Below are 16,070 nucleotides of genomic sequence, written 5' to 3' on the forward strand. Positions count from 1 at the left end.
TCGAAATATTTAGGAAAATTCTTGAAATGTTTTAACAATTAATAATCAACTTTCAAGAATAATTTTTTTCTTTTTTAGAATTACAAAATTTACTAATGAAAAATATTCATGTATGACTGATAGGAAATTGCAAAAGCAAAGACGACGTGATTCTCGAATTCATAAATAATTAAAACATTTCATAAATCATAAATACTTTCACTTCTTTTTTTTTAAAGTCAAAGTAAAGTAGTAACCGTGATCTTGACCTAAATGTATGACAAAATAATGTCATTATTTTATGTTATTTTTTTTTTTATTTATTTTCTTCTGTTGCAGCTGCTTTGTTGGTCACTTTTCCTCTTTCAAACAATCGTCACTGCTTAATGACGTGTCCGTATACGGCGACGCCATATGGACCTCCTACACGCTACTTATATATTAGGCGTAGTGGGTAGTTGGCAGAATACGGCAGATTGATCTACTTGTCTCAACTTCCACTATGGTATGTAGTACTTTCGTTTGCGTGTTTCGTTTCACCTGTTAAAACCATTGTTAAATATCAATTTGAAATATAATTAACTTAAATTAGTTTTAATTTAATAGTGCTTCAATAAAATAAAATATTTACCATAAGATAAAAATGATTTATCTCAGTTTATTTATTTAGAAAATAAAATATATCTTAATTTAAAAACATTATTAAAATTTATATTAACTTAACATTGTTTAGAGCTTAAATATATTAATTTAAATATACAGAAGTATCAATTTATGTGCAGTAGATTAATTTAAACTTTTAATTATAATAGTAACTTTTAACTTTCTAAGGAGAACTTTTATAATTAAATCTGTTTATGATAAATTAACAGGTAAAAGATCGATTATTCTAATAGATTTTTTTATATATCTAAATTTGTAAGTAATAAATATTTTTAAAAATATTTTTCAGATTATTTTATTACTCTTATTAGCTACTTTTGTTGTAGCTGATGATGAAGAAATTCCTATACAATATCAGATGATGGGGGATAGAGGAACGTATGACTTTGGATATGATACTGGTCTTCACGGTGCTCATTCCCTAAGAAGAGAAAGTAAAGACGAAAGTGGTATTGTTAGAGGAAAATATTCTTATACGGATCCTAATGGTAAATTAAGAACAGTAGTTTACGAAGCCGGACCATTTGGTTTTCGTGCGAAAGGTGATGTTGGACCTGATGGATATCCTGAAGGAGAAGTAGGTATCCCGGTTATAATCGATGGCGTTAATGAAACGGAAAGTGGTGACTATGTGGCTGATGCATCATCTCATCCGAACAGAGAAACAAAGGGTTACGTTTATGATCCGGCTTCACATCCATCTGTAGACAACAGACTCTTTGTTCCTAAGCCACCTCCACCTCCGATAGCTATTCCCTCGGTTCATATTATCCATGATGAAGCATCTCACCCGAATAGTAGATCAAAAGGCTATGTTCATAACGTTGTATCTCCACCAATAGCTCCTCATCCACCTCCACCTCCTATATCGCGTCCTGTACCGCCAGTGAGAATTTCGGAGGCTTCTTCGCATCCTAATAGCAGATCTAAAGGCTACGTACATACTATTCCTTCTCCTCCTGTAGTGCCTTCTCCTTCACGTCCTGTACCTCCTCCTCCGCGTATTGTACCTCCTCCTGCTCGAATTCCAGAAGCCTCTTCACATCCAAATAGCAGATCTAAAGGATACGTCCATAATGTACGTCCTCCTTCAGTATCTTCTCCATCTGTGCACGTAATTCACGACGCTTCTTCTCACCCCAACAGTCGATCTAAAGGTTACGTGCACAGCGCACCCGCACCTGTAATCCGTCCGGCTCCTCCTGCTACTCATATACATGAAGCCTCTTCGCATCCAAACAGTCGCTCGAAAGGCTATGTCCACGATACTTCACAGCAAAGCGTTCATGTTCACGACACTTTCGTTCATCGAAAGCCTGAAAGAGGTCAAGTGCATCAGGCATCATCACATTCAGGCAGTCGTAGCAAAGGCTACGTTCCACCCATTCTTCCAAGAAAAGTTGTATCACCACCTGTAAAACCAGAAATCATCGCCATTTCTCGATCTTCGAGTGTTTCTATAACAAGATCTTCAGATAGGAACAAAGGCTATGTAGGTTCCAGACCTCAAGCATCTATTGTCAGACCAGTTAGTAGGTCGACTAACACTAAAGCCTACGTTGGCGGTCCCAGACCTCAATCCACTGTGCAAAGACCAGTTAGTAGACCATCTTACGTGAAACCACGTCCAGTTCCACCCGTTCATATTCACAGAGCTCCATCGCATCCGAATAGTGATTCTAAGGGCTACGTTCATAGTGCATCTTCACATCCGGTAGCACCTCCAGTGGTTCATGTACATGATTCCTCATCTCATCCAAACAGTCGATCCAAAGGTTACGTTCATGATCCATCAATACCCATTCCCAGTTCTCGTTTTTACGTTAGCGAAAGTAAGATTCATTCTTCCAAAACGTCTTCCAGATCTGGCAAAAGTCATAATGTTCCTTATATGTCAGCAGAAGAATATATAACTCGTTATAGATCTGGAAGAAATACAAATTCCTGAACATTAAAACAAATGTTTTAGCACCAATAAGGACAACGATCATCGGTTATATGTTTAAAAAAAAAAGAGGTGCTGGGAAGGAAATATACTTTGGTTGTTGGAGTTCTATTTTACTACTCTGTAAATTCTAAATTAAATATTTTTTAATTGGGTTTTTAAATGTATATAATAATGTACAGGAATGTGCTAATAAAAGCAACTTATTTTAAGAATATTGATATTATTCATTACAAAGTTTCATGCCTAAAATAGCGAAATCAGAACGAACAGACAACCAGACGGATGTAAACCCACTCGAAATCACCCACTAACTTTTTAACCAGTTTAATTTGCAGTTTATTAAAAAATTTAAAAATAAAAATGTATCGAACAGACGTTTGACATATTTTTTATAACCAAATTGATGACTTTCACTTAACCAATTCATCATTTAAATTATGCAAAAGTAGTTTATTAACCATTAAATCATCATTAACTAATAATAAGCTACCAGGACCTGTAGATTTACCAATAACTGAAACTATTAAAAGTTTAAAAATTTCTTAAACTTTAAACTCTATTAGGCTTTAAATTAATTAGACAAGAAATAAATATAACCAAAANTGTTCTTATTTCCTTTTTCTGTAATATTTTCCACTGTTATATCCTCTTTAAATACTTTTATTACCCATTACATCCTCTATAAATGATATTATTCCATGAATCTCTCTTCCTAAATTATTATTAATTCTATTACCTTGTTTTTTTATATAAATACACTAGCAGAAATTGAAAGTGTTACACCCACCCAGTATTGTCAAAGACATATGAAATTGGGACAAAAAAATCTTTTTGAAGAGTATTGAATGATCAAAAATTAAATAAAGTACATACAGTGGTATGAAAATTACGGATACATTTGTTATGCAAAATTGCTATTGTGTTTAGTTTGTAAGTTGTGAACTATGTTATGGAACATGACTTTTTTCGGTCCACAGGTTGTTGGTGACCAGCTATGCCATATTGACGAGTGAGAACCCCGTACACCCAAATGTCTATCTGACTTGGAAAGAGGTCAGATAATTGGCATGTTAGAAATAAGAGCATTATATCATGAAATCACCTGAAGGACTGGCCATAGTGCAATGTCAGTACAAAGAGTGGTCACATGGTGGATGCAGGAAGGATCCAGTACTCGCAGACCTGGCACAGGTCCACACAGAAGGATGATGTCATGTGAGGATCGCCATATTTTGCGAATAGCAGCACAGATTCAAGTAGTAGTTACCGCCAGAGTCATCCCACAGACAATTGTAAACCAATTGCTTGATGCTGGACTGAGATCTTGGACCCCATACAATGTGTTCCCTTACCAGATTTCATCGCCAACAATTGCTAATGTGATGTGCTGCTAGATGTAACTGGACACATGAATGGCATACAGTTGTGTTTAGTGATGAATCCCGATTCTGTCTAGGCCAATGTGATTGTCGGCAACATGTCTGCCGGCATGTTGGAGAAAGAGCCCATCCTGCTGTGATTTCAGAATGCCACTCAGGTCCAACTCCTGTGATTTGGGTGGGGCTATAAGTTATGACAGCAGGACCAAGTTGGTGGTTGCTGAAGGCACAACGACCACCCACCAGTATGTGGACAGGGTAATCCATACAGTAGTCATATCTTTCATGAACACCATCCAAAACAGTATCTTCCAACAAGATACTGCCCATCCTCATGCTGCTGCCATCACAAGACAGGCCTTGCAAAATGTCACAATCATGAATTGGCCCACCCAGTCTCCAGATTTATCCTCTATAGATTATGTCTGGATGCCATGGGATTACGTCTCATAGCCATCCAGTGTGCACTGTACAACTGACTGCACAAGTTGTGCAAGCATGGAGAGATATACCCCAACAAGACATTCAAGCACTTATTGATTCAATGCCTGCAAAGATCCAAGAGTGTATCCACACTCAAGGTGGGCATACTTCTTACTGAAACATGTACCAAACAGCGATAAAACTTTGAGTAATTATATTTTGCATTCATTTCTTCTGGGTATGCCCCTGTACATGTTTACCAAGTTTCATGAATTTCCATCAGTGTATGTTCAAATAAATCCATTTCTTTATTGTTACTGTATTTAAATTAATTTTGGTAATTAATACAAATAATTTGTATAATAACACAGATCTATAATGAAAAATTATAAGAGAAACTAATTCATCTTCTAGACAATGTTTTTATCCCGATTCCAAATCTATACTTAATTTTCCCGCAGCTCATACATTGGAGCTTGGAAAATACAGCATTCAACATGTTCCTCTCGTTGATTCCAAGAAGATATTTCTTCCTCTACTGCATATAAAACCCGGGTTGGAAAAAGCATTGGTGAAGGCAATACAGGGATGATCTCCAATGGGTTTCAATACCAGATTGGAAAATTTCCGAACGTCATCACAGATAGAGCATCATGAGCGTTTTCGTAAGTCTAGAAATATGAAAATCCATAAAGATGGCGAGTTTATAGAAACTCTTACTTGTGAAGAACGAGAAGCTTAGTTTGATTTATTTGGCAACGCAGTTTGTCGGGGGGATGCTTTCTCGGGAGAACTTTTAAGGGAAACTGGTCCATATTTAAGAGTTATAAAAGTGAAGAAAACCTGGAAAACTCCACGTGGTCAGTCCATCAACTACCAGTGTTCAGTGGTTTTATCCATTCGTCCACTACCACGAGAAGTATGGACAATTTTCTCAGTGCGTCTGAGAAAACTTCCTACGTAAAACGAAATCTGTCTTCAGCGATGGTGTCAAGTAGTGTTTCTCAAACGGGATTCCGGGATCCCGTGATTCCGGTTGTTTTTTTAACCCGGGAAATATCCCGGGAAATTTTTCCTATAACGGGAAATCCGGCAAATTTCTTAAAAATTCACTTTTTTTCTTATTTTGTGTTAAGGTTAAGAAATTTTGCAAATAGAAAGCATAATTATCTCATTCACTGTCAGAATACATTTGTATGTATTAATTTTAAACCTACCTATTAGTTTTTTTTAATTTTTGCTCGTTATGGCATGTCACAAATGGTCGATAATCAATACGTAGCTTATTTGTGGCAGGACTCTGAAAATTCTTTACTTGTCAGAACCTGTAATATCTGGAATAATTGTGCTTACGCTGTCTTGAGTTTTAACCATGCCCAGTAGCTTCAATAAATGCGTAACGCCAGATTGTGCAAATTGGTCAAAGATACAAACGAGTATAAAGTCTGCAAGTATGAAGTTTTTCTTCATAAACCTGATTATTAAAGCCAAATGAATTGCCGAATTATCGAGCTCTAAGCTTGATGCCGCTATTAAAGCAGCCAAGGTAGACAAATCAAGAATACTAGAGAGCGAAAGAAGTACTACAATCTCGAAAACGAACTCGAAATCTTCCAGGCTACAGGTGAAAAAACACATAATATCTGTCTTCTCTTAAATGCATTAAACACTATTCCAATCACATCAATTGAATCGGAAAGGGCATTCTCGGTGGCAAGACTTTTCATTACTAAAATAAGAATTAGAGTGAGTTATCGGAGTATTGATCATCTTTGCTTTTTAAAATCTTATAAAAGTTTACAATATTTTGTATTATATTTTATTTAAAAAACGAAAATTACCTTTTAAGTTATAAGTTTGATCTAAGTTCAATTTTTTATTTTTAACTCAATTCAAAGCACTTTTGTTGTTGTTGTTGTTGTTGTTGTTGTTGTTGTATGCAGTTTCTAGCAAAATTTAATAAATTTTTTTCTATTTGTGAAAATTTCTACGTAATTCAAATTCAATTTTTATTATATATCTTATACAGCATTATTAATATGATTTTGGATAATACAGAACTTTAAAATTACTTTAAAAATGAAAAATAATTATATCATTTAATTTCAAGATATTTTGTATACCTTAAAAATAATTAATTCTATCCCGAGATTTCCCGGGATTCCGGGAAACAGTTCACTTTTATCCCGTAATCCCGGGACAAGCAAAAGATCGGGAAATGAGAAACCCTAGTGTCAAGAAACTTCTACGTGCATACCAGAAAATGGGTTGTTGTATGTCAATTAAGTTACGTTTTGCTACATTCCCATTTATATTTCTTTCCTAACAACTTTAATGATGTAAGTCACGAACAAGATGAGTGCTTCTACCAAGATATCTAGTCAGCGGAACAACGTTACCAATGTTTCTGAAACGGCTCTGATGGCAGACTACTGTTAGATGTTGTATCGTGATGCTCCTGATGCAGTGTACCATAGACGTGGACATTTATCACATGTTATGTTTCCGACTATAAAATGTAATCATTTATTATGGAATAAATACTTAATATTTTAATTTATAAATTAAATCACTTAAACACTTTTAGTTAACTTACTCCAATAATTGAATTTAGTGAATTATTATTACTGTTAAGAATGAAATTGTTTATAATTAGTATTATTAAGAAAGCAATTATTACAGTCTGAAAATGTTAATATTATATAAGATATAAAGGCAAGTAAATAGATAAAATGTTCACGATAGATACAATTTTTAATTATAAATTTAATCGCTATTTAATAAACGAAACTCTTGTGTATTTCTTTTGGTTTAGGGACGTTGTTAAAAACTTGTTGAGACATTAAGGGTGCCATGGACGGAAATATTTTAAAAATCATTGGCTTAATTCATGTTAATTCTTTCTATATCACATATGGCATTTTGCTGAAATCGTATTCCATTTTATTTATTATTACCTACAAATTCTGTTGATGGGATATGGCAGCGCAATAACATAGACGATCTACCATGTAGGGGTGCCTCCCGGAAGGATTTTCTTTGATAAACATGTCTCTATTTAAATGTTAGACGCGTGAAGAAAACTCTAAAAGCTCTAAATTGATTAGCGCAAAGCATGACCAACTACTATTGTTTAGGGGTTTTATTTACTTGGTCAAGGAAAAAATTGATTGAACGATTTACTAAAATAAGGAATTTTATATTGTTTAGTATATTAACTTTTTATTAAGAAATAGAATTACGTCGATATTTTTAAAATGATAATAGATAATTTTAATAATTTTTTTCATATTTAATAATTAATATTATAGATACTCACTCGAAAATTTATGCAAAATGGATTCAATTCAAGAAAACATATTAAGAGGCTTGCAGCAATTATTTGAGGTATTAAAAACAGAAGCAGAAATACAAATAACTGAAATAATCAATGTACCGAGATCCGGTCCAACAATCACAGAGTTATCAAAAACTCCAGACAATGAAATTTCACAGAGATTTTCTCCTGAAACACCTTACACGACTGATCAAAGGTTTGTCTTGTTTACTTTCGTATATCCAGTTATAGAATCTATTATAGAAAAATTTAAGGTAATTCATATATATATATATATACTATATTACTTTCCCGGCTGTTATGTATAACGGAGGGAAAGTATGGCGATCGGTCAGAAAATGACCCCCAAGATTTGTACATATTCGGACTCCAGAGACCTTGAAACGTCGAGAAATGCAAAATATTCGGGGGAGTTTCTGTACGTATGAATGTTATTGTGTTGGTGATCTTGTTCATCCACTTTGAAGCTTAATTATAATAACTCCTGTGCATTTTGTCGAAAATTTCTGAAATTTTGTAGGGAGATTTGTATATTAGGGATATTGATACTATTAAATTTTAGTGGTTAAAGGTTGGAGGAGTGGGGAGATAGAGCGGGTCGTATGTCCTTCCATCTAGTAAAGTCGGACTTAATGAAGATTTTACTCGTTATTAGCATTAATTTTTTAATAAAACTTATTTCTACCCTGCAAATTAAGCTTTTTGTCACTTTATGATAATTAATTACATAAAAATAAATAAAATGTCATAACAGATGGTGCTACATGCAATTTTAAATGTTGCTGGGAAAGTTATGCAACTCGTTGCTGAATTTTTATATGAACATGTATACACATTTATTTCAAACTTAAGCATAACCATTACTTTGACCTATATCTCAAGAACTATAGATCATAGCAGCGTGAAACTTAACATGAAACAAAATATTGTGTTTATTATGAACTAAACAATTGAAAATAAAAAATTCTAAATTACGTCAAATCAAAACAATAAGAAAAGTACTAAGCGTTATCATCTTTTTGCACAGAAAATGATTAATATGGTTTGTGGTGCAAGCATATACCACTCTAGTGATTGTTTATGCTGACTATAACGTTGTTTATTAGCTCTATCGAGAGCTAAGTACTGTATATTCGCGAATAAAGTATCGTGAAGCTCTTGGAATGTTCTTGGTGGAGGTTGAAGAGATGTAACTCGTCTCCCTAGACGTCCTACAATGTTCTATGAGATTTAAGTCGGGAGATCTTGCTAGCCAATTTATGCGATGAATATCTCACTGTCAAACGATGAGTGTAGCTCTATATGTGTGAACATTATCGTTCATGAAAATAACATCTGCATCAATAGCATTTAGGGAAACTCTCACATGGGACTCCAAAACCTCTCCTCTATACTTTCGTGCAATAATGGTATCCCTTGCGAGAAACTTGGAGCTCAGTGCTATACTAAGCATGATACCCCAGATCATGATACCATTACCTTCAAACCGGTATATTTTCACGATGTTCATGGGAGTTTATCAGATTCTCCTCTCTTTCCATAATCTAGTCCAACGAGACTGTAGATTGTACCTGGACTCATCAGTAAACAGAACATTGCTCCATTCATTTAAAGTTCAATGTGGTTGTTCTTGACACCATTTGAGATAGACTTTTTTGTACACTATAGAGGTAAATATAACGCAACGTACTGTACAAAGCGTCTGGCAAACAGACCATTCGGAATCCTCCTGTGAAACCCTAACACCAACAGCCCTGCGGCGAGTTACAGAATTATCATTCGTCTGTTACGATGCATCGCTAACATTTATTAAGTAGAGGTCTTGCTGGGGAATGGTAACACTTGGCCATATACTTCTTGAATGACATCCAATATCTATTCTGTGAAACCTAGCCCAAAGTTTGAACATGGCGTTTTGCCATGTTCAAACTTTGTCTGAACCCATCTGAAGAGAGTCTGGACCCATCCGTCTGCAACTGGTCTTCTTCTAGCTTTCAGCAAATCGTCTATGTAGTTTTTTTGTGACATTATAGCTATAAATAGCATACGTTAAAGCAGTAATAAACTGTCATCGACGGTTAAACTACAATAGAAATAATGTCATACTTATGCTGTATTTAGGAAGCCTGCATAAATGCATTTTAATAGTAGATTCGACTATATACTGGGTAGTTTTACAAATTTTCTGCTGTTTATTTCGTTTATTTTTTGCTAATATTTCAATTATTTTAAATTTTCCAAATACAGTTGTGCTTACCAGTGACCGAAAGGATAAAACTACCGAACACTGGTACTTGTCGTGAGTTCGTGCCTCACCAACAGCCTGGCTATCAGGAATTTTCTAAGTTCTTCATGTGTCTAATGCCTCAATAGGGACAATTTTCCCTAAAATATTCCTGGAAGACATTCTTCCAGGCAGATACTCATGTGTTACGTTGCCGTATCTCATTAAATCAAACCGAATACAATTATTATACGGAGATATTTTATAAATTATTTAAAATTTTTATACTATGATATCATTGTAATATGTAATTTTCCTCCGTAGCTCATCAAGATTTAAACTAGAACTTACGGATATAGAGCAAATGGAAGAAGAAATCGAAAGATTGCAAAATTTTTTTCTAAATACTAGTAGAGAAGTAGACGAGTTTTTATATAGCTATGAAAAAAGATTAAATGAAATGCATGACTCTGCAGAAAAACTTTCAAGCTTTTTATCGCCTACAGGAACTCCAAAAAGAACTACAGGTATGGAAATACTCTCGGGAGAAAAATCATTGTTGGACCAAAATGAAACGCAAACATCAAGCGGAAATAAAGTAATATTTCCAAATTCCTCACTCGAACAGTATACGTTATCAGGAGGAAGCCCTTATTCAAATCTTCCAGAATTAAAAAGCATTTCAACAGGATCACTTTCTATGGCTCAAATTGTCGGAAAATCATCTCCAGAAACTGGAAACACTCAAAATATCGTAAGATATGTTAAGGTTACTAAAGAACAGAAAAGTCCAATTGATGCAAGATCTACAGATGTAGAAACTATCCCTAAATCTGTCGTTTCTCCGCAAATTCGTGAAAATAAAGAAACAACCGTACAATCTATCAGAAAACCAATTACATCTATGCAAGTACCGCAACATTCAGGACCTATTAAAACTTCTCCAGATAAAATTCTAAGTACTCGTCCGCCTCTTAGTGCCATTGAAAGAGTAGGACCAATTCCAAAATATTCTGTCTCGCCAGGAACATCCGCTGACGTAAAAATTATTCCAGATTCAAAAGTATCTAAAATTAATGGAAAATCTTCTAAAATAACTAAGTATTCGGGATTATCTGTACACGAAAAGAAAACTACAGACAATGCCTCTTGCATATCAAATTTAGAAGTTTCCAAAAGTCATGTATCCCCTGATATAACAATAGGAACAGTTTCTGGTTCTGGCATTCCTTCCACAGTAACGCCAGATGTAACATCAAGTCCTGGAACTCAAATGAAATCTACCGAAGCGAAATCTTCTCAACATACAAAGGAAGATATATCTAACACGTGGCCTTGGTCAGTAAATCAATTAGTTCGTAATAAATCTGAAGGAAATCTTTTACATATTGAGTTTGATTTAAGAGAATATCCTCCTGAAGAAATTCGTGCGGGCGTAGTTAATAACTGTTTAATGGTAATAATTATGTTTTACTAAATTTGTCTGACTAAAACTATCCTAAATTATTATTATTATAAATTAATATCAGTTTATTATAGGTAAGAGCAAAAAAGGCTACAGAAATAAATGAGCGATCAATCCAGAAAGAGTTTAATTACGATTTACGTCTTCCTGAAGGAACTAAAGCCGAAAATATCAAAATAGATTCGAGGGGAAATGGATTTTTCATTTTGCATGGCCCTCTTCCAAGTGTAATCGAAAAACAATAACAAAATGATATTTTGGAATAATACATTTTTAATATTTTCCTTCAAATTTTATGAATATTTAAAAATAAAATTATTTTAATTAAAACTGTAAGTCTCTAAAATTAAAGATTATTTCATAACCTTAGAGAGATTGGTATGTGTCAATGGACGTTTTAGTTATAGAAAACATTATGAATACAGTAGACCCCCCTATAACACTGTTGATAATTCCGTGTTATATGAATTCCATGTTGTACGAATCATTTAGCTTTCACAAATACGTGTGCTGGGCTGTGAACGGCTCACGTATTTGTAAAATCTAAGTGACTCGTACAACATGGAAATCATATAAAACGAAATTATCAACAATGTTATGAGGGGTCTACTGTATACTACACTAACAAATGGTTACTTAAAAGATATAACACTTCTTATGTACAGTACAGCACTATATTTTACGCAATAATATAGCTCTCTTATGACAAAATTTTAAACTGGTTTCTTTAAAAATTCATAAAACATAACACAAAAAGCTTTTTGTATTGTTGTTTTCCGCATTGTAATAAAACTTTTTTACTTTTCCGCCAGATGGAACTAGCTTACTATTCTCAAACTTTTTTCCAGTCAACTTGCTGGCGCCATCTTACGGTACGTTTTATTATTAATTGGAGAAAAAACAGAGGACGTCATTTGTTACCCTATATTTTATTTTTCCGTTTTAAATTTCAGGTTATGAATTACTGTATATAAGAATTTGTTATTACGCTACGCAACTTGTAAAAAATGTCGAAAACTATCTCCAAGTTAAGGAAAGTAAATGTAAAATATCAGCTTAAAAATGGCAGGGAATTTCAAAAAATTGCTCACAGTCGCACAGATAATTTAATCATGCAATACTTTTGGAAAATATTCAAGATTTGCGCTTCACAGCAAAAAGATTAAAATGGTAGGAAACATTGTTTAAAGTCTATTATTTTTTCGTAACGTTTCGGGAGGATCAATTTTATCCTCATCGATAAATACTCAAATAAAGATTTTAAAATAGAAACAAATAATTTTTTATTCTTGATAATAATATATTTTGTTTTCTGTTATTTCCTGCCATCAGGTGGCACCAAAAATTGGTGGGGAAAACAAATAAAGATGTCTTTTTCCTGTAAACTTGGTAGAAAACAATTACAAGTGAATAGTGGCTTCTCCGTTAATTGACTTAAAAAAGCTAATTAATGCTTCGATTCACTTGTAATTAGAAATGTATCCAACTATGGTTTTTGGTTCGTACACTTCTATAATAGCGAGGTTGCGGTTGAAGTTTTAAAAGCAACTGTATCTTGACTACTTTTTACCAATTGATAAAAGGATAACTATCATCACAACAGTCCCGTAACCATGAATAAATCATCGAGAGGTAGATTAATAAATGAGGAACAAGCTGAAAAAATGTATAATCCTATAAATAGACCCGGTATTAGTAAGCCTGTTTACTTGCCTTCCTCTTTATCATTTTAATTTCCCATCTTCTACAAGTTTAGTATGTTTGATTATTATTAAATTAATCTGTTATAAATAGGTTATATTATCTGATAATGCAAGACGAAGGTTTAACGTACAATAAAAAATTAAAATGTTATCACGACACAAAGAGAACAAGATTGTGACGAATGACTGGTGTATTTCTCTTTCTAGTCAGCACTATTAGCTACAGTTCACGAGTAAACAGTAACAGTAGCCTGCGTGATGAAAGTGAAAGCAAATATTATATACAGTATACTGTACTGTATATGGGTGCTTCTCACTACGCTAGGATCCATTATATTTTTTAGGAGGGTAGCCAGCTCTTATCCTCTGTAGTTAAAGCACGGCATCATAGAGCTAGTTGAAATCGTTGTTTTTTGTTGTTTTAAATGATAAAGTTATATAGAATAAATCCAAGAAACAGTAGCTTTGACTAATATCTTAATTTTAATACTAAATGCAAGTGATTATGAAAAGTAACTTTAGAAGGTCCATAGTTTAAAGGAACATTTAGTTCCTTGTAGGGAGTACCGTAACTAGGAGATAAAACAGAAGCCAAGACGAAGCACAGGCAAAGGACCCAAGACGAAGCACAGGCAAGACGATGGAAGGGCCAAAAATGGAGAATCAAAAATGATCAGTATTATATATTTATTTTAAAATTTTATATTTTGTCACCATGGAGACTGATTTCTAATGTCTTTGGTTTAAATTTAAAAATAACTGCCAATTTCTACATTTGTTTTTTTATTGTTTTTCAAAAAAGGGGTAACCGAGGGGAAAATAAAATCTTCACACATGAAAAGCTGCCTGCAGGACCTCCTTTTGCTTGGATACATGCGGTGATACGGAGGGGCATGGAACGATGCATATCGATAAATATGTTGCAGCATCATATGCTGCAACATATTTATCGATAGACGTTGGCCCTACACATGTTTATGCACAGCTGGTTCTACAAATACTCGATGGGCGACAAATCTTGATATTTGGCAGTAGTAACGTGATGCCTGAAAAACCCTAGCAGCTCAGTTGTGTGTGGCCAGGAATTATTTTGTGAAAAATGGGAGTTTGTAGTCCTGCCATGAGACAGAACATGAGGGAGTAAGATTTCCTAAACATACAGTACAGCTGTACCGTCAATGTCTCTCGCACCATTACTAGAGGTCATAAGAAGTGGTTTCCATTACGCCTGCAATGGGGCAGTGTTCAGCTCAATATCAAAGACGGGATTGAAGCGCTCGCCAATGATCGTCAGTTTCCAAACGGAACTGGGATTCGTCAATAAAGACGGTATGCTACTAGTCCGTGACAGTTCATGTTTCTCTGTTACGATACATGCAAACTACGCTACATGCAAACTACGCTAATTATGCTGATAACCGACTCAGCCCTCCGGTTTCGGAGCCCCTGCAGTATTCTGTAGCGAGGGCTGTCTGATGTATTTAATTGTGTCATAAAAACATACCTGGAATTTGAAGATTTCCAACAAGTATAGTGAAAATTCGAACAGAGTAAGCTCCAGCGAGTCTTTTTTTTTTATAAGATAATAGAGAGGTTGCGGCCGACATTTTCATTGCGAAAACGTAAACGTCGGACGTTCAGCACCGCCTTCCTGTAAGCCTAGAAGTTCGACAATGGCGTTTGGAACGTCGAGCATAATTCCACTGATGTTCTAAACGCCATTGTCAAACTTCTAGGCTTACAGGAATGCGGCACTGAACGTCCGACGTACACGCTTTCGCGTTGAAAACGTCGGCCGCAACCTCTCTATTAGGATAGTGGTTTTAAGGCAATGATGGCATTACCTAGCTTTCAATCGTGCAATGATTACATTTGTGGTTTACGACTATAATTGTTTACATGCCTATCTAAGACATATCTGTATATCGTGTTTCTCAGTAATCGGACAGGTCTGATTATCATATGTGAGTTACATTCATACTTCAATGACACTTTCAGGAAACAAACTTTCGGTAGTAGTCTGAATCTTATCATTAACATTACAAAAACTATTTGGTCCATCAGAATTAAATTGTTGTAATAGAGGTTTTTATTTTTGAAAAATCCAACGCATTAATACTATAATTTGTTTTTGGATAAATGTTACATAGAAGCTTATTTGTATTGGTAATTTCGTTTAGGAATGGACAAGGTTTACGAAGACGTAATGAAATTGCAATAACTTTTTGAAGCATTAAAAATTGAAACAGATAAATGCTTTGAAGAAATATTGAATCATATATCAACAGGGAAAATAATTTCTGAATCATCTAGCCTACCAGAACAAGCATATTTAAAAAGTATTTTCTAAATTTTCTAGTCATAAAGGTAAAAGAACAAAATTAAATTATAATTTATAATAGTTTTTATTATAAACTTTTACGAATTTCTTGTTAGTGTTGCTTGTGGTTTAACAGAATATAGTAGGGGAGAGCGGGGCTAAAAGTTCCCGTGGTAAGTTGTTCCGATTGAAATAGCTTCATAAGGAAAAAAAATAATAATAATTAGTAAATACGTCATAAAATCGAATGTTTCTGCGCATCGTCGGCAGCCATCTTAGTTAGGCCAGTAACGTCCAGTATATTGGAAAAGGAGCCTGTACGTCGCTGATCCACGTAAGTAAATATTTTCGTGTTTGATATTTTTGGTATATCTGGCGAATTTAAATAATTAGCGATTAGTTGTTTGGTACTTTTTATTCAAAAATATATATGGTGTCTTGATATAAATGCTAAAACCGTGTATGTCTCGTAACCTAATCTAGTAGTTGCTGTTTTGAACCCATGTATTATTGGGGCTAGATGTTCCCTTCTTTGGGGGCATGTTGTGACCTTGGAACAACTTGCCCCAGTTCATCTGTACTGGCAATGCAGTAAAAATACAGTAATATATTTTTTTTCCTTTTACAGT

The 16,070-nt window shown here is 34.3% G+C and overlaps 2 protein-coding genes and 1 long non-coding RNA gene across 3 annotated transcripts; 2 read left to right on the forward strand and 1 right to left on the reverse strand.

Annotated features, from left to right (window-relative positions):
• Positions 1–350: 350 nt before the first annotated feature.
• LOC111638871 (leucine-rich repeat extensin-like protein 3) lies at positions 351–2,656 on the forward strand. Its single transcript, XM_023384646.1, has 2 exons — positions 351–484; positions 932–2,656. The coding sequence occupies exons 1-2, from the start codon at positions 482–484 to the stop codon at positions 2,588–2,590; spliced, it is 1,662 nt and encodes a 553-aa protein (XP_023240414.1). The 5' UTR covers positions 351–481; the 3' UTR covers positions 2,591–2,656.
• Positions 431–7,007, reverse strand: LOC111638876. Its single transcript, XR_002758967.1, has 3 exons — positions 6,989–7,007; positions 6,650–6,901; positions 431–519 (listed from the first exon to the last, which is right to left on the reverse strand). It is a non-coding gene; the product is annotated as an uncharacterized LOC111638876 (long non-coding RNA).
• Positions 7,008–7,030: 23 nt separating this feature from the next.
• LOC111638879 lies at positions 7,031–11,753 on the forward strand. The gene is made up of 4 exons (XM_023384651.1): positions 7,031–7,107; positions 7,704–7,925; positions 10,278–11,409; positions 11,493–11,753. The coding sequence occupies exons 2-4, from the start codon at positions 7,729–7,731 to the stop codon at positions 11,661–11,663; spliced, it is 1,500 nt and encodes a 499-aa protein (XP_023240419.1). The 5' UTR covers positions 7,031–7,107; positions 7,704–7,728; the 3' UTR covers positions 11,664–11,753.
• The last annotated feature ends 4,317 nt before the right edge of the window (positions 11,754–16,070 follow it).

Source organism: Centruroides sculpturatus, unplaced genomic scaffold, assembly GCF_000671375.1.
Source record: "Centruroides sculpturatus isolate CEXI.00-Female unplaced genomic scaffold, Cexi_2.0 scaffold1292, whole genome shotgun sequence".
Lineage (NCBI taxonomy): Eukaryota > Metazoa > Arthropoda > Arachnida > Scorpiones > Buthidae > Centruroides > Centruroides sculpturatus.